Genomic DNA, 25,976 nt, shown 5'->3' on the forward strand with positions numbered 1-25,976 from the left:
TTTGCCAGCACCTCAGACTCCTGCAGACCACACTTCATGGCTGCAGTTTGTCTAGTGGAGCCCCTAATCATCTGAGATGCCAGTGCTGTGGCAGCAGACTCTGCACTTCCTCTGCAAGCATCACGGAAACGGCTAGCAGTAAGTATGAGAAGTGCCGCAGCCCTATCAGATACAGCTTCCGGTTGCCGTGAAAAAAGTATATTTAAATTGTATACTATAAGGGTAGTACTGGGGTTCCGGAAAGATGGCGTACTACGTTTTGCCCTGTAGATGTCAGTGGCGCTGTTTACGAGACTTGGGTGTGTTTCCTGTTTGGTGCAGAAGAAGAAAAAAGGAGGCGGAGCTGCGCGTTTTTGAAAGTGGCGGGCAGGAACTCTTCTATTTTGGTGAAGAGACATTATCTGTAAAATCAACGGAGTTTTAAACGGCACACGGTGGCTTTATCGTGTCTTATGTGGCGGGAGTCCACTGTCACCGTGAGCTACCGACTGCCGTTATCGTCCAAAGTCCTGGGTAAAACCTGAAAAAGGTACGTTAATGGCAACGTTTTGCTAACAACCGCAGCTAGCTGTTAACTTCAAGCTGACTGTATCTGCAGTGAACAGACGTCCTGTTTTATTAATGATTCAGTGCGATAACATTCATGTAAAAAAAGTTATCCCCTATAAATGAGCTAAGAGTCATTCTCTGCCGTAGTTTATGTCCGCTAACTAGTTTTTGTATTGAGGTGTAAAAGTAAAACATGAGAGATTTTGGTGTTTACTCGATTGTTGAAATAATCTTCAATTTATTTAGTAAACAAATAATTAACTGGAGTATACAGACTGGAAAAAAAATGTCCATTTGCTGTAAAAACAACATATTCAGAGTAGTAGCTGAACCAAAACTACAAAATATACATGTACATTTTGTATTTAAGATGAGAAATTGTCTTTGTGTGCAAATGATGTTCTACCCAAAACTCCTCAGATTGACCAGTTTTAGCTTCATCTGGTTAATTTTCCGTGTATTCCCCCCCCCCCGCCACCCTTTATTAAGCACCTTTTTAAGTCAATTATGAATTAGTTAATCAAAAAAGTAAGAATCAACAGATTAGCCTTACACTGTTCTGATGTCAAGTCAAGCAGAAAGTCTGATCTTTTCATGTATTGTTAGCATTGTTTTAGGTGCAGTTGCATCCTTTGCTACAAATTATAAATCACTCAAGTAGTGCCGTTATAATTTATGCAATAAGATGTTTACTTTTTTTTTAATGGAACCGAATGATTTGCCTAGTTTTTATATTTCTAGTATTGTATAATATGAGCTGATGTGGTTAAATGAAAAATCTGTGGCAATTTTTTTCCCCTTCTTCAATGAATTGTCAGAATAATCGATTACTAAAAATGATCGTTTGTTGCCACCCTAAAAGAGATGTTCAACTGCGGATAAAAAGTTGTTAGTGATGTTATGGTTATACATGTTCTCTTTAAAAAAGTTACAATTTTGCTGCTTATGGATTTGAATACATGGGCTAAATTATGTCCATTTTACCAGAAAAAGATGTTTTATGTTTGGAGGATCGGTTTCAGTTTCACATAAATAAGATCGGGTTGGCTGCTTTTCACTTTGTGAATGTGCTGTAAAACTATATCTGTTTAAGTTGCACCCAGGTTTTTCAGCACATTTGCTCTTTAAATGTCTCAAAGCTGCTGAGCGGAATCTTTCACCATGACGAATGAAGGCGCTAAGGTGATCCCGGTGCGCGTCGCCTTGAGATGTCGCCCGCTGGTGCCAAAAGAGATCAACGAGGGATGTCAGTCCTGCCTCACGTTCATTCCTGATGAGCCACAGGTACGATGGGTTGCATTAAACTTGAATTATTACGATGAAGCTCTGCATAGTGTGTTTGTCTTTACCTCAGGTGATCGTCGGCACAGAGAAAGCATTCACATACGATTATGTGTTCGACCCCGCTGCTGAACAAGAGGAAGTGTTCAGCACCGCCATCTCACCTTTACTGCGTGGACTTTTCAAAGGTAAGGCCGCTTAGCGATGTGCATTTTTTATCGCACTTAATTTCTGAATGCAGTGTACTTTCAGCTGCATAAAATTCTGGTTATATTAGCAGTTTTTTTCTTTAGAAAAACGAAGTCAGGTGAGCAAATTTTTTTTATTCTGCCAAACATTTTCTCTATTAGGTTACCATGCCACTGTTTTGGCGTACGGCCAGACAGGGTCAGGAAAAACCTACTCAATGGGAGGAACGTACACATCGGCGCAGGAAAACGAGCCTTCGGTCGGAGTTATCCCCCGAGTCATTCGGAGGATCTTTGAGGAGAGAGAAAAGAGAGCAGACTCTGAATTCTGTCTGGCTGTATCGTATCTGGAGGTCGGCTGTTAATCAAATTCTTTCGGATTTGGAAAATTCTGTATTTTGTAGATTCTGTAATTTCTTTAAAAAAACAGATTAAAATCAGATATGGTATGAAAAAAATCTAGGATTATCGCCCTCCTTATTTTGTATCGTGTCAAGCGTCTTATAATTGCTTTTTTAAATGTATTTACTTTTTTCAGATATATAATGAAGACATATTAGATTTGCTGTGTTCCTCTAAAGATAAACCAGCCATTAGCATTCGGGAGGACCCTAAAGAAGGCATTAAGGTGAGTGTATTCCACCAGTGAGCTTTTTCCGTTTGTACTTTTGAAATGACACATTTTTGCCCCCAGATTGTTGGGCTGACTGAGCAGAAGGTGTTTACCGCCCCGGAGATGGTGGGTTGTCTGGAAGTCGGGAACTCCGCGCGTACGGTGGGGTCCACGGCCATGAACGCGGCCTCTTCACGTTCCCACGCCATTTTCACGATCACACTGGAGCAGCGGAGAGGATCAGACAAGTCAGCTTCTTACACTTCTCTCATTATTTTTTGTTATTTAATGTCATGTAATTTAATATATATACATATATCTATATGAATAGCTCCTCAGCAATGTCCACAGTTTATCAATATGCTCTCATTACAACACTATAGTGGAATAATATCCTCATACATCTGTCCCTTAAAGATTCTGATTACTTTTCTTTAAACTTCAATACTCAGCTTTTCACACATTTTAGTTACTCGGTGTACTTTTTTTTTTCTTCTTTCTTTAAAACACATTTTCCTTAATACCTGCTACTAGGCCTGACTCAGTGTTAAAACATTCAGCAAAAATGCAACAGTTTCACTCTATTGACAGAAACTGAGAAAAATGTAGATCCTGACCAATTTATTCATTTTAAGCAGGAAAATATTAATGATACATTGATTATTTAAGTTACAAGTGGTTCTCAAAGTCATCTTTTTAGAGCTGATGAAAGGAGAGGACAACAGAACTTGGACATTTTCAGATTTACATAAATGTAAAAAAAAAAGTTATTTACTGCTACCGCATGATTAGTTAAAATATGCAGCTTAATTATATCCTCCATTTTTCACTCAGAAAATACAGAATATCAGATTGATGTTGATGGAAAATGAGAAGGGAAGGTCAATTGTATTGAACAGAATGTTAATTCTAGAGATTTCAAGATTCTTCTACATCAAAAAGGTTTCAGATTCAGTTCTCATCAGGGTTTCTTTCATCCATTACGACACAAATAACGCACTTTATTTATCCGAACGTGCAATTAATCGCAAAAACTTCAACAGCACAAAAATGAATGTTTCTTCTCCTGTTTATTGTGATTCTGACGCGTCAGCCTCCTCAAACTATTGTAGAAAAATGTCTAATAATAATTTTCCAGCAAGAAAATGATTTGCGCAATCATTAGCCCTCTGAAGACAATCTATGCAAACGTCTGTTTCAGAGTGGATTCGATTGTTTCAAAGCTGCACCTTGTCGATCTGGCCGGGTCAGAGAGACAGAAGAAAACCAAAGCAGAGGGAGACCGTTTAAAAGAAGGTAATCACGACACATTTTTACTTATTTATTTGTTTTTATACATCTCTCTCCCTCATTTTTGTAAAAAGGTTTTCAGATACCTTACAGGTTTATTGGAAAAAATGATTTTTTTTTTTTGTTTTTTTCTGGAGCAGTTAGGAAATAAGAAAAAAAACACTCTTGTTTTTATTTATTACTCTGAGCAAACATTGGAACATTTGCATGCTATTGAATGCGGCGTCTTCCAGTGTTTAAAACTACAGCTTTTCTTGGAGCACTTGTCTTGTGACGCTGTTTATTTTTACCCACAGGAATCAGCATCAACCGCGGCCTCTTGTGCCTGGGTAATGTGATCAGTGCTTTGGGTGACGAAAGCAAGAAAAACACCTTTGTTCCCTACAGAGACTCCAAACTCACCCGTCTGCTGCAGGGTAGGCTTTGATTTAAATGTTCAAAAGTCCTGCTGGTGGTTAGATCGGGCTTTTTTCTTTCTCTCTCTCTCTCTAACAAAGATAATCCCTTTTTTTTTTTTTTTTTTTTTCCAAACCTTGTTTTCTGACAGCATTTCATGCAGACTCTTCTGTGTTTTAATTAATAAAAGATGAAGGCAAAAGCTTGTTTCCCAAAAACGATGCAGTTCAGAAATGTGATGCACTCCAATTGCTTATTCCCTTAAAAAGAGGTTCTTTCCTTCAGATTCTCTGGGAGGAAACAGCCACACTCTGATGATTGCATGCGTCAGTCCTGCAGACTCCAACATGGAGGAAACCATCAACACGCTGCGCTACGCCGACAGAGCGCGCAAGATTAAGAATAAACCCATTGTTAACGTCGACCCCAGAGCAGCAGAAATGAGCCGACTGAAACAGCAGGTATTTTAAAAAAACAGAAAAATCAATATGAAGCTGAACGCTCCATTATAAGATCTATACATGCTATGTTTGAAGAATTGTTACTAGTTACTCTAGTTTGGTTGGAAATCTATTTCTCGAGCAGCATGACTTTCTTTGTAGCTATTTTTTTGTTTGTTTGTTTGGGGGGGGGTGGGAGGGTTTTCTGTATTTTCCACGATGCAAAACCTGATTCTGGAAGTAGTGAACAAGTGAAAGCATAAAGAATCTTTTCCTTTCCATGTTTGCTCAGGTGCAAGAGCTGCAGGTGATGCTTCTGCACGCGCGAGGCGGAGTCGCTCCTGTGCTCTCCGGGTAAGAAGTGGGGATCAAACCGGGAGGATGGGTGAATAAATACGGTTAGAAAAACACACGCGACCTGTTGGTCACGGCTTTGTGTTCCAGGCCCAGTTCAGCCGAGGACGTGGGCAAGCTGCTGGAGAAGAACCGCGCTCTCCAGGACGAGAACAGCAAGCTGTGCCGAGAGCTGAGCGAGGCGGCGGGACAGACGGCCTTCATGTTTGAGAAGATCATCATGGTAAGTGGGACCAGAATTATCTCTGAAAAGATATTTATGAAGTTCCAAATGGATCAAATAGAGGGGATTATTGGTTTATTCCAAACCAAAGTGGACATTTTAGGTTCTCGACTTCACCGTAGACTGTTTTCTTTCGTTTTCAGACGGAACAAACTAATGAGAAACTGCAAAGCAAACTGGAGCAGCTTCAGCGCCACGCAGCGTACGTTTTCAAACTCGTCTGAATTCAGTTGTTCTGGATAAATATGGGAATAATAAACATTTCAAAATATAAAGACTTCACTGATAACTTTCTTTTAAAAAAAAAAGGTTGCTTTATCAAGTTTGCTTCTTGTTTTTAAACCAATCAGAAGCATTATTAGTGTCCTACTATGTATGCCCTTTTAAGTACAGCGGTATTAATCTCTTTGTTCCTTTCAGCTGTGCTGTTGATCTTCAGAAAGTGATGCAGTCACTGGAGGACCAGGAGTTAAAGGAAAATGTGGAGGTGATGAAGAACTTACAAGAACTCATCTTGGAGCTCAAGGTAAATGAACCAGCTTTTTCTTTACTGCTGCAGTTGATGTCATAAGGAAAAATGTCCGTCTATGAACTTGATAAACGCGGTGTGCAAGCATTGTTGCTTTTGGCAGCCGTTTTAGTTTTAGTCTGAGTTGTTTGTTTTTTTTTCTCTCTCTCAAAAATGTGTATTAGTTTTAGTCTTTTCTTCATGTGATTGTTTTTAATCGACAAATCTTTACTCCCAAAAGAGCCAAAAAATATTCTCTTTGCCATACATCGAGTTACATGCTAACATTTTCGTTTAGTTTTAGTTATCAAATAGTTTTGCCATGTTTTTTCCTTTTTTTTTTTTGTTTTGTTGCTGTTATCGTTAACGATAAAATGTTGTCATTGTTAACAAAACACACCTCTGTCTATCAGAATTGTTGCCCCACACCTCTGTTATTGTCTTGGCTGACACAACAGGTGTTCATCGTTCTGTTTTTGCTTTTGTTTGCTTCGTAAGAACGAGAGCGTCTGCATATCTGCCTCCATCGACGCCATGTCTGCGAGAGAGGAAGTGCCCGAGGCGGCAGCGGGCGGCAGTAAAAATCCACCCGAGCAGTCTGCATCAGTACGGTTTCTGTGCAATTAGATAGCGTTAGATGGTTTGTTGTGACAGCATAAAATTATTTCTGAAGTTGCTTTTGTTCCCCCACGTCTGCAAAGGATTCCCCAGAGGCTTTCACAGCCAACCATGCTCTGAGACAAGCCCAGCTCTCCAAGGAGCTCATAGAGCTGAACAACGTGTTGAGTTTGAAGGAAGCTTACGTGAGGAAAATGTGCCAGAACGACAGCCAGCTGGAGCCCATGCAGTCAGAGCACCACGTAAGACGACAAGAGGAGCAAAAGAGCTCAGTGTCGGTTTGTCCAGGTCATTTATTCACATCGACTCGTTCCCCAGAAAAACGTCCAAACTCTGCAGTCGGCCGTCGATTCTCTGCAAAAGGAAAAAGAGGAATTGGTTTTAGCTCTTCAGTCGGCTAAGAAAGACACCAACCAGGCAAAGTACGACAACTTTATCCTTCCTGTCGCAGTGATCTGATTTGAAATGGTACAAAATGATGTTTTCCATTGAGTTCCGCCGTCTATAAACTTCTTTTAGACTCAGCGAGCAGCGGAGGAGGAGACTACAGGAGCTGGAGGCTCAACTTGTAGACATGAAGAAGAAGCTGCTTGATCAGTCGAAGCTGCTGAAACTCAAGGAATCCTCGGTTCAGAAAGTCAGCAAGCTGATGCAGGAGATTCAGGTAATTGGTCTTTTTAAAATATATTTTAATTTGAAGTGATTTGTAAAATTTAGGGTTCCCATCTTGACTTTTAAATCAAAAACAAGTTGTAGTTGCTTTTGGTGTTCACAGCAGTGGATTATGAACCTGGCCGCCATCTGACTTCACTTGCCCCCTCAGGCTAGAAGTAGCTGTTGTTTTTGTTGTTTTTTGTTTTGTTTTTTTTTTGCACTAGTGACCTTTTATTTAACAGCTATCAGACAGGAAGGGGGGAAGTCATGTGGTAAAAGAACCAAGGAGGGGAGCCGAAGTTTTAAGGTCCAATGGCTCATTACTTAAGGATTTAATTGAAGTTCAAATAATTGATATTTATGATGGGCTTATCAGGTTTTTCTGGGCAGAAAGCCGAACGTATTACACTGAAATTACTTAATCACAAACCGAAATAACCGGGTGTTTTCTCTTCTAGGCTATGAAATCGCAGCGAATACAGCTGATGAAGCAGATGAGAGAAGACGGTGAGAAATACAGGCAGTGGAAGAACAAGAAGGACAGGGAGGTCCTGCAGCTGAAGGAGAAGGTCTGGAACAAACGAAAACCGTTTTGAGAAGCTGGAGACAAGAGCCCGTCCTCATATGTTTGCTCTTTATTCCCCAATCGTGTTACAGGATCGTAAACGGCAGTACGAGCTGCTTAAACTGGAGAGAGATTTCCAGAAACAAGCCAACGTCCTGCGGCGTAAAACCGAGGAGGTTGGTTCCTTCTGCTGTTGTGTTGCTTGCTTTTGTTGTGCTGCTCCACAGCACATGAACCCCACTGCGTCATTTCGCCACAGGCAGCAGCTGCTAACAAAAGACTGAAAGATGCCTTGCTGAAGAGAAGCGAAGCTGCGGAGAAACGCAAAGATGGCCATAACCGAGGCATGGAGGGAGCGGCCGCGAGAGTCAAGGTAGCTTACCGGGTGTCTGTTTCGCTAAACACTTATTCCTGCAAGAGGTTGACTTAAAGTTGTGGCTCCGCCTGCGTCAGACGTGGCTGCTGAACGAGGTGGAGGTGATGGTGAGCACGGAGGAGGCGCGCCGCCACCTCAACGACCTGCTGGACGACAGGAAGGTCCTGGCTCAGGAGATCAACAACCTCAAACAGCAGATCGAGGCCGGGGAGAAACCTGCTCCTAAAATCAGAGTACGTGGAAATGTAATGTAAAAGACATCCAGGGACAAGGAAAGATCTTGACTCCTTTGTTTCGTGGGACGTTTTAATGCAGCGTCGGACTCTGATCATCTCTGAGCTGGAGACCCGGGGGGCGCTGGAGACCCCGCTGTCCAAGCAGGTGGAGAACCTGGAGACAGAAATGGGCCTGAGGTGAATCAAGCCGTCCACTTAGAGCCAGAACGCAATAAATCACATACACTTCAGACTCGACTTGCAGTTTTCAAACTTATAAACATGACTTTATTTTTAACGTGTCTTTTGAATGTTTTTTTTATTTTTTATTCTTTGTTTACAATCTCTTATCTGTCTAATTGCCTGACTGCTTTTGGTTATTTATTTCTCTATACTTAGCGCTAATGTTGACACAAATCCTGCATGCTAACGATCACAAACATGGCAGCGCCACCTTTGTAATAACGCCTAGAGGCTCCACAGCATCAAGAAACAAAAAGTTGTTACAGTTGTTACTGTTTCATGTCGGGATTGTTGTTAAATTGAAATCGTCTTTAAATTTGATTTAGCTTTTATTCATAAATCGCTAGCAAAAGGCAGGGTTTTTAGTTTTATTTCACAGCCCTCATTTTCCATTTTTGAGTAAAAGATAGCAGACGTTTACTGCTGTCTCCACCAAGGAGTTAATTTTGTAAGAAAATAACGTGTCACAAAATACAGACATAAAATTTATCGTGAAAAAAATGAGTGTGAGATTGTTAAACTGTATTTTTCTTTTAAAAGTTGAAGCCAATAGTCATATGAATCACAATGCAGCGTTTTATGCAAAGCGCAAAACAGCTGGTCAAGTCTGCAGACCTGGGCTTGCAAGAAATGACTTGTGAACAATATTATAAAACCATGTGATAAGATGTGCTAAACGGTTCGATTCCTCACAGAAACGCTCAGATCGCCGACCTCCAGCAGAAAGTCCTGGTCGCTGACGGCGAGGGGCGTTTAAAACAACGAGTCGACGGCCTCACCAGCATAGTGGACGCAAAGAGCGCAGTTCGCGTTCTAATGGCCGAGGTGAAAAGTAAAAAAAAAAAATGAAGCTAATCAAGCCTGAACGCATTTCACACGTAAACCTCACTGACCACTTTCATCTCGTTCCCAGCTGGTGTCGGCTAAAGCAGCCTACTCCAAGCTGGAGGGCGAGCTGAAACAGGAGAAAGGAAACGCCCAGGATTTGAGGAAGATGCTGGCTGACGAGAGGAACGTGATGTCCGCCATGGACATGGAGCATCAGCAGCAGCTGGTGGAGCTGGAGCAGAGGCACCAAGAGAAGGTGACGTGTCCTCGGACGGGAGCGTGTTTTATTTTTATTTTTCTTCCCACCGCTGTCCGTCGAACCCTTCCTGTTTGTTTTTCTCTGCAGGTTCTTTACCTCCTCAACCAGCTGCAGAACAAACCCATATCCGAGGAGTCGGAAGAAGCGAAGCAGGAAGAGGAGACGAGCTCAAAAGAGAGGGAGCTTCTCCAGCGCCTCAAAGTCCAGGTTTGTTTATTCAACATTTAATGTCTATTTTTTCATTTACTTACGTTTTTAAATGTTTTGCAAGTCTCTCCTGATGAGGTACTTAAGTTTGTATTGTTTTTAGGAAGAAGAGCTCGAAAAGTTACGAACATTAAGCGAACAGCACCAGAAACTAATGGAGCAGAATGAGCAATACAGACAGGTAACATCCCTAATCTTTTTTTTTTTTTTTTTTGTAAGTTTGTAAAGTAGATTGATGCTACAGTAGATTATTTTAAAATAATTTCACTTTCATACTTGGATTGCTCAAGAGAGAATTAAATAAAGTGGATCTTAGACCTGAATTATTTCCTTTTTATTGACCGATCTCTTGTTCAGATAGGTAAAGAAACTCATCTGTTTTTTTACCTACCACACTTTTTCCTTCCACTCAACTTTTCTTGAATATATTGTAACTTTCACAATATTTAAACTTTTTGGGTATCAGGATATAAGGGCCCTAGTCGCCAAGTGGATAGCATTTCTACAGCATTTCAAGCATTTATTATGTGTAATGAATTTCTATATTACTAGTTTCACTTTCTGTAATAAATAGTATTGAGCTTTTCCAAGACATGCTAGGCTTTTGAGTTTTACTTGCTTTCATCTTGGCTGATTTCTTATCAATCAGTGATTTTGACACATTTGTTAAAGGTGGAAACGAATCAACTGAAATAATGATATCGTTTTTAAAATATTAAATCAATCTAATTAACAATTGATACCATTTTACTAACTTGTAAATAAATTAAACAGAAAGTAAAGAACTGCCTCTAGTGGGCTGCATCTGAAATGTCAGTGATGACGTTTTAATAATGAAGTATAATGGAGAAAATCGTGTAAGTTGATGAAAACTCACATTTGTCCATACAAGTCGATGATTGCAGATGTTTAATGTGTTCTTGCATTTGTAGTTTTGCATGTTGTGTCTTAAGCCAAAAAGATAATTTGACAAATCTGAATGATATTGAGGAAATGTGCAGTGAAGTAGTCAATTAAAAAGAAAACAAGGTCACTTTATTACTTTTTTGCCTGAGGTGAAATGGATTTCGTGAAAGCGTGACAGGCAGCGAGCCGAACGGAGGTGAAATCCCAAAGGCGGCTACCAGCAGTTGTTCCCCCCCCAATCTAATCGGGCTTTAAAAAAACTTATTTTTTCTCACCTTAGAAACTTTCGTTGCTCCACTTGGCAAGTGAGAAGAAAGTTCTTGCACCTGCCGTTAAGAATGAAACAACCCCAGACGACTCATTCGAGTACGTTCCTCCAAAAGTAAGTCGTTTTCTTTCTATTTTTTTAAGATTATTTTTTTATTGCCATTTTGAAGTTTTCCCAGTTATTCCGGCGCCTTGCCTCATGACTGCAGCGGCTTGTCGTCTGGCTCGATGTTTCGACTCAGAACTTGTCGTCGCAAGTTGATTCTGTTTGCTTTGTGTTCTCCCGAAAGCCCAAACAGAAGAGGCTCACCACCGCCAAGGCAGCTGTGAGCACAACCATCAACGTGACAGAGCTGCTGTCCCCCAGCGAGGACGATGACGAGGACGAAGTGGACGAGTGGCGTCCCGAGAATGCCGAGAAGGCACGGAGGGCCCCCAAGAAGCCTAAACTAACCGGGGTAAGACCAACCTGAGTTCTCCAAAACAGAGACGCTAAATAAAAACGAAAACCAGGACACTTACATTCTTTTAAAATCGAGCCAATCAAGTTGCCACGTCGCAACTTGATTGGCTCCCGACCACCAGATGTTTTGATGAGTTTACTTCCCATTTTAATATAAAAGCTCCCACTTTTCTTGAAATGTCTCGGGTTGAGAGCACCAAACGTTCACGCCTGTAGGCAGAGTTCTGCTCCTGGCTTTTTGCAGCTTCTTTGCATTTCCTTTTCTTATCCGATTTCACACAATTATTAACTGTGTTGGCTATTAAGTTAGAAAAGTCGTATTTATGATTTGCTCAAGTCGTAAAATGAAGCCTTTCAAAATTCTTACACTGAACTCAATGGAATTAGTAGAAATCCTGGATTTGTGACATCATTTCTTAACATGATGTAACCTTTCTGTGGACTACAACTCAGGCTTGCAACCATCAATAATAAACCAGAAAAAAAGCACCCCAGCTCTGGTTTTAATCCAGTAAACCAGCCCAGTAGTTGCCAACGTTGAGTTCTGAGTCAGAAAAGTTATTAACGCCAACTTGTGTGTCTTTGTTCAGTGTGCGTGCAAAGGTCGCTGCAGCAACAAGCAGTGCAGGTGTCGCAAAGGGAAGATGACGTGCGGCGAGAACTGCCAGTGTGATCACGAGAAGTGTCGAAACCTGGACAGCCATGCGGCGGCCGCCGTGAGTTCCTGCCACTCCACAGTGTCCGTCTGTGACCTCAAGTTGAACGACAATGGTGTCAAACGTTTGGGCTGCAAAATGTTTTCGTTTGTGCCGCCGTCGTTTTAAAGACAAGTTTTTCCAGAGCTCTTTGAAGGTCAACCAGCCCATACGTATTCGCACAAACTAATAAAATACAATCAATCGTGCTTCGTTTTTGTTGGTTTGTGTGGCAAAAAATTTTAATTTGTGTCGTCATAATTTTTAGCATTTAAAACCAACAATTTTCCAGAGTTTGACCTGCTTTTCCACATTCACATAATCAAACAAAATTGATGTACTTTCTTTTTTTCCTGCATGTTTGTGCAGCTAAAAACGTTGTACAGTCGACTTGTTTAATTTTGTAAACGTGGGGACGGACACTGGTTGATTTTTGACCTGCGGAAACATTTATTATTATTTTTATGGCGGCACATACTATTTTTTTTTCTCCACTAACGTTTGACACAAGTTTCATTTGATTTGAAGGAGCTCTTCGTTTATGTCGCACCCCAAAAACCAAGCACACAGGAAAGATTACACATTTTCTCAAACAGGAAATGCATTGAAACACATGTGTGGCGCGTAATAATGGAAAAAATTAAAATGCTGCACAGCTTTTGTTTGTTTACCTTGTAGCTGAGAACCGTTTCATTTTGATCAGTCCCAAAAAAAAAAAAACCCTAAAAATCAAATACCTATGTAACGATGACCTCTGATCTCCATTTGCTCGTTTCAGGACGGAGGCATCGCAGACGGCTCTTCTAGAGACTCTGCGTCGCTGCAGGACCCGTCCTGCGACAGCCCTGACAACGCCACCTTCTTCAAGCCTCCATCTTGCACCCCGACTAAAAAGGTAACGATGGACACGTGCACAGCTCTTTCCCGAGTCGCAAACAGAAACTCTGACGTGTTTTGTTGGGCTCATGCACGTGCTTGAAATCCTTCAATAAGATGATTTTCAATGGAACTTGAGTCGGTGTAAAATGCTCAATATTTTTCCTGCACATGTTTTGTAATAAACTTTACAGAAAGTCAAATGATTATTTATATTGTGTTTAAGCATTTAATTTAAGTAGGAAGGTCATTTAACAACACAAGCCAATCTGTTCAAGGCTTTGAATATTTTTTATTCCTAATGAACTTTATAAAACAAAACACTTTAACGTTTATAGGTGCTGAAGGAAATTGGAGACATGGGCCAAAGCACCGCTGAGTTGAGGTTTCTAAGGAAACCTTCCTTGACAGAGGAGGAGGAAGGCGAGGAAGAGGACAACGAGGACAGAACGACGGTCAGCTTCCTGAAGAAGAAGAAACGGCTCCTGACCAGCTTTCAGAACAGTTTCTTCTCTGGCTGCACTCCCATTAGAGAGGAATCCTAATAACTTCTGTTGTTTTGTTTTTTTCTTCTTCTAGTTGTCAGTGTGTTTTGTTTTTGTCATATCTTTTGTCTATTTTCATGTCATCTACTGTACCGTGGAAGAAGCTGTAGATTTAAACTCTTCTGTTCAGAGAGAGAAACTAACGGACGCTAAATAGTTTTGAAGCATCGACTGGAATCCGTGCTGATCAAGAACGCCTGCACAGAACTTTCATTGTCGTCTTTTCCCTGACTGACGTTAAAAAGAAACAATCCGCTGCCACTCATCGCCTTGGCTTGCGGTCTTTAACCTTTGTATGTGCTTTTAATATCAGAGCTGAATAAAGTCTTAAAATCACATCTAGATTTGAACAGAAACGACTTTTCTTCCCCCTTTTTTTTGTTCCAAAAATACTAACTTTCTAAGCATTGATGAAGAATGTTTTTATTTATCCAAATTGTAATTTCATGTCCAGTTTTTCCGCTGTTCCGAGTCTGTTTTCAAAATCACCATTTCTTACGGTTAACTACATAAATTTATCCCGTTTCTTCCACATTGAGCTTGCATAGAATTAACATGTATTTTGTTTTGTTATTAGGTAGGTTTATTCATCTGCCACTAATGCTGTTAGATGTCCCATTTTCTAGAGGTTTTGTGTTTTAATTGACTGGACATCGGTCTGCTCTTTGACTGTCTCCTCAGCATCACTATTACTTGAAACCATTGATCTCATCACCTAAATGTGGGATAACATCAATTTAGAATGAATAAAATTGTAATATTTACAAACTTGCTGTGGTTTCTTCCTTTAAACTTGATACTTGATTGTTAATTAGTTCCAAGTTGCTAGCACTGTAAGGCTCCTCAACACCACGCTGGCTTTTGACTTTTCTAGGTTTCCTGTTTTCATCCCAAAAAGGGATGAATTGGAGGGGAGAGTGCTAGTCAGGTTTTCTCAGCCAACATCAGCGTCTGACCTTGCAAATGTTCCGTTGGAGGAATGGAGGAAGATTCTCATAAACCCACTGATCCCCACTTCACATATCACTTTAGAGATATTTGCCGCCAATGCATTCAGCGTATGCTTATTAATGCAGTCATTTAATAATTATAGAGAATTTTTAACTGTCTTATTTTGAATGCATAATGGTAACTGCAAGCAGGTCCTGTACTCCTCTCTCTGTCTGCAATGTTTGCTGCCACCAGAAGAGGGCGTGAGAGGTCACAGTAACCCTACACCTCCAAAGGCTGATCTGAAGGAGTGCCAGTCTGGCCAAACTTGGTATTAATTGTTCATGTCATCTCAATACTCGTAGCAGTTCCTGAATCATTGAACTTAAGGCTGAAACCATGTTGCCCAGCATAATTTGATATTCAGGTACATTTTTAGTTTCTGCATAGCCTTGACCACTCGACTACTTGAACCCTGTTGGGTTTTGGGAAGGTAGTGATGGCTCTCGGTGTGCATAGCGGTTCTCCTTGCATCCTTGCTTCCATAAGAACCACTTGACAACTGGAGCCATGGACTTTCTTTCATCAGTGTGTTAGAGGAAAAACTGCTCAGACAGGAAGCTCATCAGCACACCTTGTACCTTTCCAACTTCCTTAAAATAGCCACTGGGATACTGGAACCAGCGTAACTAAAGCTCTTGCCATTCGGGAGGATTTGTTAATCCTCCCGAATACTTCAACATAACGGTGGCCTGCAGCCAGTGGGAAGCTATTCGCTTGGGTTTCTGGGGGGAGGACCGTGAGGATTAACCATCAGGTTACAGGAACTGTGAGAATACAAGGACTTATAGTCCTTACATCTTTCAACTTTGAAATAGGGATGTCCCTAAAGGGAGGCATCATGCTTCTCCAGCACCTGTAGCTTACTGGGAATCAAACCCCAGCCTCTTGACTAAAAGTCACTGGCCTGGACCAGTTAGCCAACAGAGAAATATGTTAATCTATTGACCAATAGTCCTTATGTCTCTTAATGTTCCCACTGAAACAGGAAAATCCACAGCCGAGGCTGAATCTCAACCCAGGTCTCCCGGGTGGGAGACAAGGTTCCTATTCACTTGACTACCAGGGATGTATTTCAATAGGGCTCTTAGTCCTTATAGCCCTTATTTTCCATATTAATTCCTCCGTGTCCATGTTAAATCCACCTGGATTTTCCAGATTAAGTCCTCCCATATTTACCATAAAGAAGCATATTGATGGAGATCGCTTAGTGCACTGACATTAAATCCTCTCCCATGTCCCACATTTCCTATATTAAATCTTCTCCCATTTCCTGATGCACCCTGGGAGGCTTAGACATCACATTTGGTGAACTTTGCCCTCTGTGGTGGGCTTTCACGGGGTCACCATGGCAGCTAAAAATTCAAAAATGTCGGGCATAAGGGTAAGGAGTGATGGCCCTGTCAGCTGACATTTGCCCTAATAATGACGCAGCAGGGAAAGGTTTGCTGTTTTTCGCTTTGCTTAGACAAAAATAAGACAAGTGAGGTTGTAGCATTAGCATGCAATGGTCTGGTCAGGCAAGATCACAAAAATGTGGGTCACTGGTAATAAATCCAAAGATGCTACAGTGTTGGGTCACACACTATACATTAAAAAAACACAAGTGTTTGAGAAGGGCACTTTTTTGTTCAGATAGAAAAGGGGCAGTTGCTCCAGCAGCATGCTAGTGTCTACGCCTGGGAGAAGTTGAAGAGTTTTGTTCACACTTTTTGCACGGAGGACAGTTTTCCTCTGCAGACACAGTGGAAATGGTGGGCAGATCCCTCTTCCTTGCTTCAATCGGTTGTTTCCCGCAAACTCTTTTGTCTTGATCCTCTCCCGTTGCGTTCACCGCAACCAAACTGCAGACCAGTTTCATGTCAGAAAATCTTCCAAAAAAAAAGCTGAGGTGGCAATCGCCATAAGGAACAAACTGTAGATAAAGAAAGGAGCCACCGGCTGCTCTGAGCTTGAATTAGTCATTGAACTCATGGAATATACAACCCTAAAGAGTCAATCATTCCTGAAGTCATGGAGCGGCTGCGGGCTGAGCTGGAGGAGGGCGTGAGGGGCCCGCATGTGACAACGTCCTCTGGGCTCGGCGAGCCCATGCAGCTATCTGATCTAAATTGCTTTCGGAGTTATCACGACCTTCGTCACTGTCAATTCAAAGCCATGAAGAGACTTTATCTGCACGGCAAGAACTGCTGTGTGGGTATCGTCTCTCCCGAGGACACTGGACTCTGCTCTAAGGTGTAGCGAGGCCTCAGATAAGATAGCTCAAGTGTGTGAATATTAAAAATAAAAAAAAAGGTGAAATGTCAGGTAGAAGAGCCATAATTCCCCCTGACATTCTTCTCTTTTGGCGAACGTGTTGCGGTATTCAACAATTAGACGCTTTATGAGAAGGATTGGTGCAAAAAGGTGACAGAAAAATACAAGATTTATCTTTTATGGTTTTAGGGTTTTAGTTTCATTGTGACTCAGATCGGAACAAACAGACCTTTGCCCGTTTGATTAAGAAGAAATAAGATGAAGAAACGCAGGTTATAAACATTTTCATGATACTGATACAAAGCCACGTATTTCAGTATTTTATGTTTTGTTCGACATCTGTATTATCAGTTTTTGAATAATGGTCGTACTTTTCAGCATTGTAGCCGCTAACGTTTCGTGAAAGGAAATCAGAAGGACCTCCCTAATTCTGTTACCCCTAAATAAAACTCAGAGAATAGAGTTACAGTGTGATGTCAGTGTGACTCCGGCTGCTCAGTGAACGCTGCATAAAGATCTCACCAAAAGCTTTTGGGTTTTTCTCAAATATGTTGAACTTTTTCAGCAAGCTACGGGAGCTTGTTTTAAGTCAATAATTTCTCCATATTGATATAAAAAGTAGTTCGATTGGCAGATTATTGCACTCATAATGTGGGAAAAACATCTTGTTACAAGTGAAGTAATCTCCCAGTGGAAATAATACTTTTTAATAATTAATTAAAGAATTATTAACTTAAAACAATAAAACTACATCTTGCTCAAGCGTGACTTGTAAGTCAGTTTTGTCTGATTTCAGACAAAATTGAGTTTGTAAAAAGTTTTCCATAGTGACTGGATGAGCCGCAACGTTTCACAGCTCACGTGGAATCATGAGTTCACAAGACGACAATTAGCTCAATTGCAGAGGGAAAGCCAATGGAGAATTTGCTGTTTTGCTCTGATCGGATGAATTGTCGCTTTTTGGGCCAGTGGGCAAACATGGTGCAGAGGAAAATGAATACTTCATATCAACCTGATCATTACCGACACATCACCCCCATTCTGGATCCGCCCCGACCCGAATGGCTGGCTGTTTAAATGTGTTAACGGTCTCTGTCTCTTTGTCTTTCTGAGCTCTTACATCCCCGCTGTGGAAAATCTCAAGAACAAAAGCTTCTAAGTCAGGGGTGTGGAGCTCATTTTCATTTTGGGCCATATCAAAAATCTGAACGTTCTTAAAGGGCCAGTTGTGCCAGAAAATATATTGATAAAACGAAATGAGCAGTGAAAACCTCAACAAATAGCATTTCCTCCAAGATTTTCTGATTGTTTTAGTTTTTTTTATGTTTTTTGCTTTCAAAATTACAGATTTTTATGACATTCCCGCTAATGTGTGATGTTAAACGTGACTTTTTATTACTGGTGTAAGTTGCAGACTATAAAGTCAAGTAAGGCTGAGGCAGCAGTCACTGAAACCCATAAAGGTTTTGACCAATTTTGAGAAAATGTGCAGTACATCTCAGAAAACAAGTGTGGAGATTTGTTGATTTTGTGTGAATTTTTCAGGTTTGTGGAAAATCTGGAAGGACTTAACGATGACTCCAAAGATAATTTGGAGTCTAGAGGGCCACATGAAAAGGTCCGGGGGCCAGATTCCCAGAGCCTTTTCAGCTGCAGCTGTCAGGCTCTTATTTTAGTGTGTGAGGTCTGCTGGAGCTTCAGTAAGAATTACAATAAAAAAAATGTATAAATGAACGACCAATGCAGACATTGGAATAAAGATTGCCTTGTGCATTGGCTTGGAATAAACACACTAAATTTGGGTGTTTAGTTTGAGCTAATTTGTAAAAACAAAAACATGTATATTTTTTTTTTGTACAAGAAAATTTGTGCAACCCTCAGAGTCTCCCTGAATCATTAATTTGACAAATCAACATTTCAGATTTCATCATTTGAAAGCCATGTGTCGTCGTCCTTCCACTTGACATTTAATCATTGCTTCGCTCTATCGCATGAAATCTCAATAAAACACAGTTTGCAGTCATAAGGCGATAAAACGCGATTAAAGTCCGTGAAATGAGTACTTTTTTGTGACGCGCTGTCACCTGCCCGTACCAAAGAGGCCTCCACCAATCTTCAACGAAGCCTTTCACCTTTTATTGTATTGTAATGTCGTCTAATCGGGCTCCACGGAGATCAAGAGGTTGTTTTTTTTTTTTTTTTGCTTCCTCGTGTGAGATTGCTTCACACTTTTGAGTTTGGCTTCTGATCAAGCAACCTGTAGCTAAAGCTGGGTTTTTTATTCATTCCGACCAAAGCCAGGTCCCCGGTGATCTCTAAATGCGAATGTCTGTGAAGTAAAGGTTTCGCCAATCTCAGTTTAAGTTGTCTATTTTTGTAGATTTTGATTGCAGAGGGCTATAACTGCGGCTGCATACATATTTTCTGCATGAGGGACAAAAGAGATGTACTTGAGGGCCCGGCCCCACCCTCACTGCCACTCAGAGTGGAATCAGGATGTTGGGTTGAGGGGCAGGGCGCTCGGCCTGTTAAATATTGACAGCGGATGTAATAATTAACCCTCCGGCGACTCCCGATGACTTAAACTGGCCGCCGTGCCTCTCTGCCATTGCCGTCGCCGTCTTTCCTGCTGCTCGCATCGAAACGCGGACTCCCTCTCCCCGCTCCCCTTCCCACTCCCTCCATCTCCCACTCCCTCCGGCCGATCGCCGCGGCTGACGCTCACGCCTGACCCGGTCCCCGGCGGGTGGGCTCCGGGCCCCTTTCCCGGCCTTCATGGCCGCCTGTGGGTCACGACACCCGGCTGCTCTTCGAACCTTTGGCCTCTTCTGTGAAATCCGCCGGGGCCGTGTTGAATTTGAAGGTGAGTAGAAGAGAGAAGCAAAAACAGAGAAATGATTTACTGAACGGTAAAACCCATCTCATCTTCTTCTTAGAGGTGTTTATTCCTCTTTTAGGACTTCATTGATCCATGATGAATGAATCATATTTCTAACTGTGATTTCTTCTTTTTTTGCATCTTTCCAAGCTAGAATTAATCCTACCAAATATTCTAGCTCACCCTACCAAGCAGGTTAGTTATCAAGAGCTTATGAAGACAATTGTCAGAGTGAGCAGGAAACACGGGGCCTGCAGGTACACAGGTCAGACACACCCTAATACTCGCCTTCATGCAGACAGCTGCCATAAAATCTGTGTTATCTACACAGGCCTTGGCCCTTTGGCCGTGCTGTTGGAGGAGCGCGAGCGATGATGCTGTTTATACTTCAGGCTATAAAAACTGGGAGGAGGAAATTGTCAGGTCAAAGTCGCCTGGGAGCGGAGCTGAATCCAGATCCTCGCCTGAGCTCACAGCTTTCTTTTCCCTCTCTCTTCCTCTGTCTTTGAAGGAAAGCGGGCGTGTGAGGCGATCTTCATCCTCCGTGTCATTGACGATCCCAGTGGTTGTCGCTGGATGTAACAGCAACTCCATGTGGAAGCTGCTGCCGGTTCCAGTGGAGGTGCTGTTACCTGCAGAGACCGACCAATTACCAAGGGTTGCCGGTGTCGATTGGAGACGGTTGTTGTTGTTGTTTTAATGCGATGGGCCACAAGGTGATGACCTATGAATTGACAGCCAGTGATTTCAACCATCTGCCTGTCAGTTCTGTAGGCCACTGCTGCGTTTGTTCCTCTGAACCTTCACAGATTTGAAGCCAGTGACTTCTTTTTTTTTTTTTTTACATTTTTGTCTTTTGTTTTTGTGAACTTACAATAAAGAAAACATACATTTATTTGTCCACGAGTCTTTTGTTTGTACGTTTCCCTTTTCTTTGTGCAGTCTTTTAATGATGACTGATTATTAGCTTCGGAGGGATCAGGTGATATTAGTGGAACAGGTCTTATCAGATATGGGCAACCTCACAGGGCGTCTTGTCCCACTGGGGGCGTCACAAGCAAAAGATCCATTGCAACTTGAAATAGTTTCCCATTTTCTATGTCAATGTCTGCTTTATATTAAAGCTATTTAACGATGCTGTGCTACAGCTACAGAGTCAAGGCTACATTAAAGGGCTATTTCACTATTTTTAAGTGATTTTGACCATATTTAATTCCTAAGACTATCTTGAACTTGGTTATTGTACACTACACTTTGATTCTTTCCGATACTGTTTGTTAATATAATTAATTTAGCAAGTTAATATTAGTATTTTTAGCTTTGTCCAAGATAAGAGTTGGACCCCAGTGGGAAGTGGGGGGACAACCAGGGCATCACTCGTGTAAGAACTACCACTGGATCCTCCTAGATGGTACATTTGTCCAATTCCACCTAGAAAAATCTCTCAAATATTAACATTGTATTTATTTTTTCTTCATTTGTGAAAGAGAAAAGATAGCTCATAATGATTGCTGTTCAGATAAATGTTGTAAGAACTGATTCAAAGGGAGCAAGACAAGTGTGAAAATGAAACTCGATTTCATAACAATTTCATTTCATTGTTCACATATTACAGGATATGGTAATAATTCAGCTCTTTCTCTTCAGCCTGCGAACAAATCTGTTATCTTCATGAAGCAGCGATGATTTATGCCGAGTTGCTGCTTTTGCCCTCTGCGTTTCACAGAAAAAGTAGCCACTTTAAAACTGTCACAACTTTATTGGACTGCTCAGTCATACTCTGGATTATTAATAAACTGTGGGCTTGTTGTGTTCATGGAGTGCTCTCTGCAATTACTGTCACCGCCTAAGCTTTAATTAAAATCCTGTTGTTTGCAGGAGGAACATCATGCTGGAGATTTTACAAAGATACAACCTTTAATTTGAGTCCGTTTGATCAAACGGGGAGGTGTATCACTTCAAGAACAAATTGATTTGTCAAAGTTTCTGCCACATTTAAGGTCACACTTAACAATATCTACAACAAACAGTCATGGGAAAAAATAAGGACTTTCTACCCTTGTGAGTTTCAGACATAGATGCATATTTTGATATAAATTTTAACAATTTTGAACAAGGACTATCTAATAAACAAACACAATGGTTTTGGAGAAATCAGTCTAAATTGGCCAAACATGAGCATTTCACTGTCCCCCACTAGTAAGATTAACCTGCATTATCTTTTTCACTCAGGTTAGGGCTCTGCCTTGTGCAGCAAGGCATTGCATTAGCCCTTTACCTTAAATAAGGTATTAGCTATTTCTCTTACTTATTGGACAGGTTTAGTGTACTGAATGGAGTAAGTCAATTACAGACAACATGCTAGTGATGCCCCACATGCTACTGAGAGTATTCACGCTGACATTAGCATTTTGGCTAATTTTACGTTGTACACTAATTTTAACATACTGAACGGTTCAGGTCTGTGATAGTGAACATTCTTGTGTTTCTCCGCTTGATACTTTGTAATTGTTTAGCTAAGCTTAGCATTGATGCTAATTTTTAGTATCAGAACTCTGATGCTAAAAATTAGCATCACCGAGGCCTTAAAACTCTGCTTCACACATAAATAAATGTTTTGGCTGTTGAACTGAACCACTCAAGGTCTCTATAAAGCTAATTTTCTATTCGCAGTGACAAAAATTTCTCTTCATAAACGTAACAAAGACATATTTAAACGTACTCTTATCTAGGCTTTTTTTTCTATTCTTCCTCTTTTCTTTCTCCCTGAAGGATAAGTCATTTTGTGTGACATCGTTGTGAGACAAACCTTTCAAACCCTTCACCTCATATAGCTTGAGTGTCTTTAGCTGCTACCAACCAGGAAACCTCAAGACATTCCACTTTCATAAACATTGGCCACTTTTATGGATGTAGCCAGTGAAAATAGGGTTGTAATAGATTTGAGTATGAAGGGAGAGACACATTGGATCCTCGGTTGAGCCACTTCCGCTCTGCACCGAGATGAGCGTAACCTGCGCAAAATAATCAACCCGTGTTTTATTTTGGCGGGTCAAACTGACAGCACACTATTACGTTCCGGGTCAGGGGTGAACTCGGACCTCCTCCACTGCTGTCGCTGTAACTAGCTGCTTGTGCTCGGCGTTTTCCAAAATTGTTGAAGAACACTGCTGAATAGAGCCAAATAAACACAGCCGAAGGATTACATTGTGTATTTTCTGACAACCACTCGACGGTGAGTCATTAGTTTTACGTACTTTGTGTTTTTTTAACAATAGAAATGCGGTAGGGACACGCCCACTCAAAATCTATTTATTGGTGATTTAAAAATTGTCTTATAGATTAAAAGATCATCTTCTTTTTCTTCATTTTGTGGCCGAATAGAAAATCTATCCTCATAGTATAAATAACCCCTTTGATTTGTGAAAATGTGTCCCTTTTAGGACACGTTCAGTTACTTTTCATTGATTTTGTTGAGTGCCTATAGAAATCTGGAATTGGTGCATTTATTTGGATTTGCGCAACAACAAAAAAATTTATTGTTTATTAAAGCAATACTTAAGTCAATAAAGTCTAAGTTTAATGCCAATTAAACTCAGACAACTTGAAAGTGCACTTTAATTTGATTTGTAATTTCATTTCATTTGAATTGAAATGCTTTATGGAATACAGGAATTTTTTTCTTTTTTTCATGAATGTTTAGCTACTTTTGATAGCAGTAAAACTATTTAAGTATGAATGCTAATTTGTTTTGTTTTTTCTATTTATGACGTTAGGTCAGGTTTTTCTTTTCCACCCACTGTTTCAACCCAGGACGGCGAGCTACTGGATCACCGGAGCTTTGTGGTAGTACTTTACCGAATCAAACTACTTTTCTTTTCCGGACCCATTGCCTTGGGTCATGGACTGAAAACATTCTGATTATTGATTGATGGAACATCAATCACCCTGCATACAAAAGAACGGACTTGAATAAGAGAAGAAAAAAACCCTCATGAGCATCATCAGGTTTTATTGTTTGTTGTTGTTGTTTTCCTGTTGTGTTTATTGTTTATACTTATAGAAAAATAAAAATATTGTTGAATACTTTACTAAATATATGGAAATATATGTATTTAAATTCAATAACTTAATCTTATTTCCTGTCTTATGGTGTTTTATTCACACATGCAGGCTAATCAGCCAACTCTTTCTGACTGCCTTTTACCATATTTGGCTGTAATGGCATTACATAAGCTTTGATTTAATTTTTATGTTTTAAGTTTTTTTTTTTTAGTAGCTTGTTGTGCTCAAGGTTTATTCAGGAGACTTGGAAGCTGTGGATACCTCAGATAAGCCCTAAGGAGTTCATCTGTATATCATATGGCTCAGGCAAAGGCTGGTAATTAAAACCCCTAAGTGCACATTTACCCTTTTTGCCATTTTAAAGTCATTAAACCCAAATCAGAAGGTTTCTGTTCCTGCTGGTTAGGGGAGACCGAATAGTAGGTTCATGCACCACAAGTCTCTGGAGGCTCCTCCATCTTGAGGTTCCAGAGGCACCAGCAGCTTCAAATAACTGTTTGCTGCTTTGTCTAACAGAAACCTTCCTTATTTATCTGTACAAACCCATCTTTGTTCTAAGTCAGGCACAAATCTCTTCACGGTACGATAACGCTTCAGTTTTCATTAAATATATGTTTTCATGCCTTGTCATATGGCACTACACTATCTGATGATTTTCCTCAGCAGAGATTCTTTCTTTTTCCCATACTGCTTAAAACCTGTGGCCTGCTTAATAATGTGGAACATCCTTCTGAAGTAAATTTCCTTTAATTGAGTGATTCAAAGAGCCCTGACACACATGACCATCAGTGAATTTAATAACACAACAAAAAATGTAATCTTTGACACTTGCATCCAATTTGCATTTAAATTTGGAACGCTGTGGAAAGGTTGTTCATGCTCAAACTCCTTTAATGGGACTGATGTAAAACAATCCTGAAAATGGAGATTGGACTAAAATTGCTCCACAATAATGTTAAATATATGTTAGAACACTTACGCACCATTTCTCAGTCATAAATTGTTAAAACTCGATGATCAGAAAATATGCAACCGTGAGGAACTACTGGTAATAAACTCGTAAGTCCAAATTATCAGTCTCATTACCAGGTTTATTTGATATTTTGTGTTTTATTTGAATCTTTGTTTTTTCATTAGTAGGTCAGACTGTATTATGTCATTACATACATCACAGGTAGGTCATCTGTGGATGACCACCAAATAGTGAGTGTGTAAAACCAAACCATCATTGCACAGGAGGTCAGAAAGACAAGAATACATTCTGTTATTCCTATGAAGTGGGAATTGATTCATGAATTATCCTGGATCATGTGAGATGTACATAGAAATGACTGGTTATGGCTCCTCGTATAGGACTTCGTCGATGAAGACATCATTGGTGTCCACAGGAACCTTTTGACAGAGCTGCTCTTTGAAAGCAAGGGCGATGGTGTAAGGCCTCCCTTTGGGGTGTTCACTGCAGCGTCTCAAATAAGTGTCGTAGAAGCCCTTTCCTCGTCCGAGGCGTCCTCCGTTGAGGTCAAAGCCCAGGCCTGGCATCACCATGAGATCCAGCCCCCCTGAAGACAATGCCTCCTCTCTGCTTTTGCAATCATCCGACGGCTGCCGGATATTCCAGGACGTCAGAGGCAGATTCTCCAAGTCCTGCAGACTGTTGATCTTCAGCATGTCCATATGTGAGCTTCCGCTCAGATATCTGGGTATGAAGCAGCTTTTGCCCCTTTTGAAAATGTCCCTGATTACTTCCTCAGTGGACACTTCATCATCCATACTGAGGAACACTGCAATCCGCTGCGAGGACACGTACTTAGGATGTTTCAGCAGCTTGCGTGAAAGCACCAGGGACTGCCGCTGCTTCTCCTCGGCGCTAAGCGCAGCAAGCCTACGCTTCAGATCTTTCCTCAGGGCTTGTTTGGAGGCTCTCAGCACAGCCATGCTCTCTGTCAGAAAAATCCTCTGTCCTTATGAGCTTTTTAGAGTTTCAGATATCTGCAGCTTGGTGCGCAATGCAGTAAGTTAAACATTAACAAGCACATGAACACCCAATAGGACCAGAGACTCTTGTCAAGAGTTCAACAACATGACCTCTTTTTTTTCCCCCACATTTCTCAGTACCGTAGAAAAACAACCGGAAGTTGTGCTGATGCGTCATGTGACGTCACATACATTTTCGTCGCCTTCTCGCGATATTTTAATAACCCGCTAATCTGCTAAAACTCAATATAATT

At 40.9% G+C, this 25,976-nt stretch overlaps 2 protein-coding genes across 2 annotated transcripts; one reads left to right on the forward strand and one right to left on the reverse strand.

The window, feature by feature from the left end:
• The first annotated feature begins 333 nt into the window (after positions 1-333).
• Positions 334-14,300, forward strand: kif4 (kinesin family member 4). The gene is made up of 31 exons (XM_055043964.1): positions 334-529; positions 1,689-1,833; positions 1,904-2,018; positions 2,181-2,371; positions 2,557-2,646; positions 2,713-2,879; positions 3,833-3,927; positions 4,218-4,337; positions 4,603-4,778; positions 5,050-5,111; positions 5,202-5,334; positions 5,478-5,536; positions 5,755-5,860; positions 6,341-6,448; positions 6,544-6,702; positions 6,779-6,882; positions 6,980-7,124; positions 7,573-7,683; positions 7,772-7,855; positions 7,939-8,052; positions 8,133-8,288; positions 8,371-8,468; positions 9,209-9,338; positions 9,427-9,597; positions 9,688-9,807; positions 9,911-9,988; positions 10,994-11,095; positions 11,271-11,438; positions 12,034-12,159; positions 12,917-13,033; positions 13,353-14,300. The coding sequence occupies exons 2-31, from the start codon at positions 1,711-1,713 to the stop codon at positions 13,557-13,559; spliced, it is 3,735 nt and encodes a 1,244-aa protein (XP_054899939.1). The 5' UTR covers positions 334-529; positions 1,689-1,710; the 3' UTR covers positions 13,560-14,300.
• A 10,315-nt stretch (positions 14,301-24,615) lies between these two features.
• On the reverse strand, positions 24,616-25,946 carry mthfs (5,10-methenyltetrahydrofolate synthetase (5-formyltetrahydrofolate cyclo-ligase)). The gene has a single exon (XM_055043868.1). It carries the CDS (start codon positions 25,681-25,683, stop codon positions 25,084-25,086), a length of 600 nt encoding a protein of 199 aa, XP_054899843.1. The 5' UTR covers positions 25,684-25,946; the 3' UTR covers positions 24,616-25,083.
• Between the last annotated feature and the right edge of the window lie 30 nt (positions 25,947-25,976).

The sequence above is a fragment of the Poeciliopsis prolifica genome, unplaced genomic scaffold, assembly GCF_027474105.1.
Source record: "Poeciliopsis prolifica strain line A6 unplaced genomic scaffold, Auburn_PproV2 SCAFFOLD019, whole genome shotgun sequence".
NCBI lineage: Eukaryota > Metazoa > Chordata > Actinopteri > Cyprinodontiformes > Poeciliidae > Poeciliopsis > Poeciliopsis prolifica.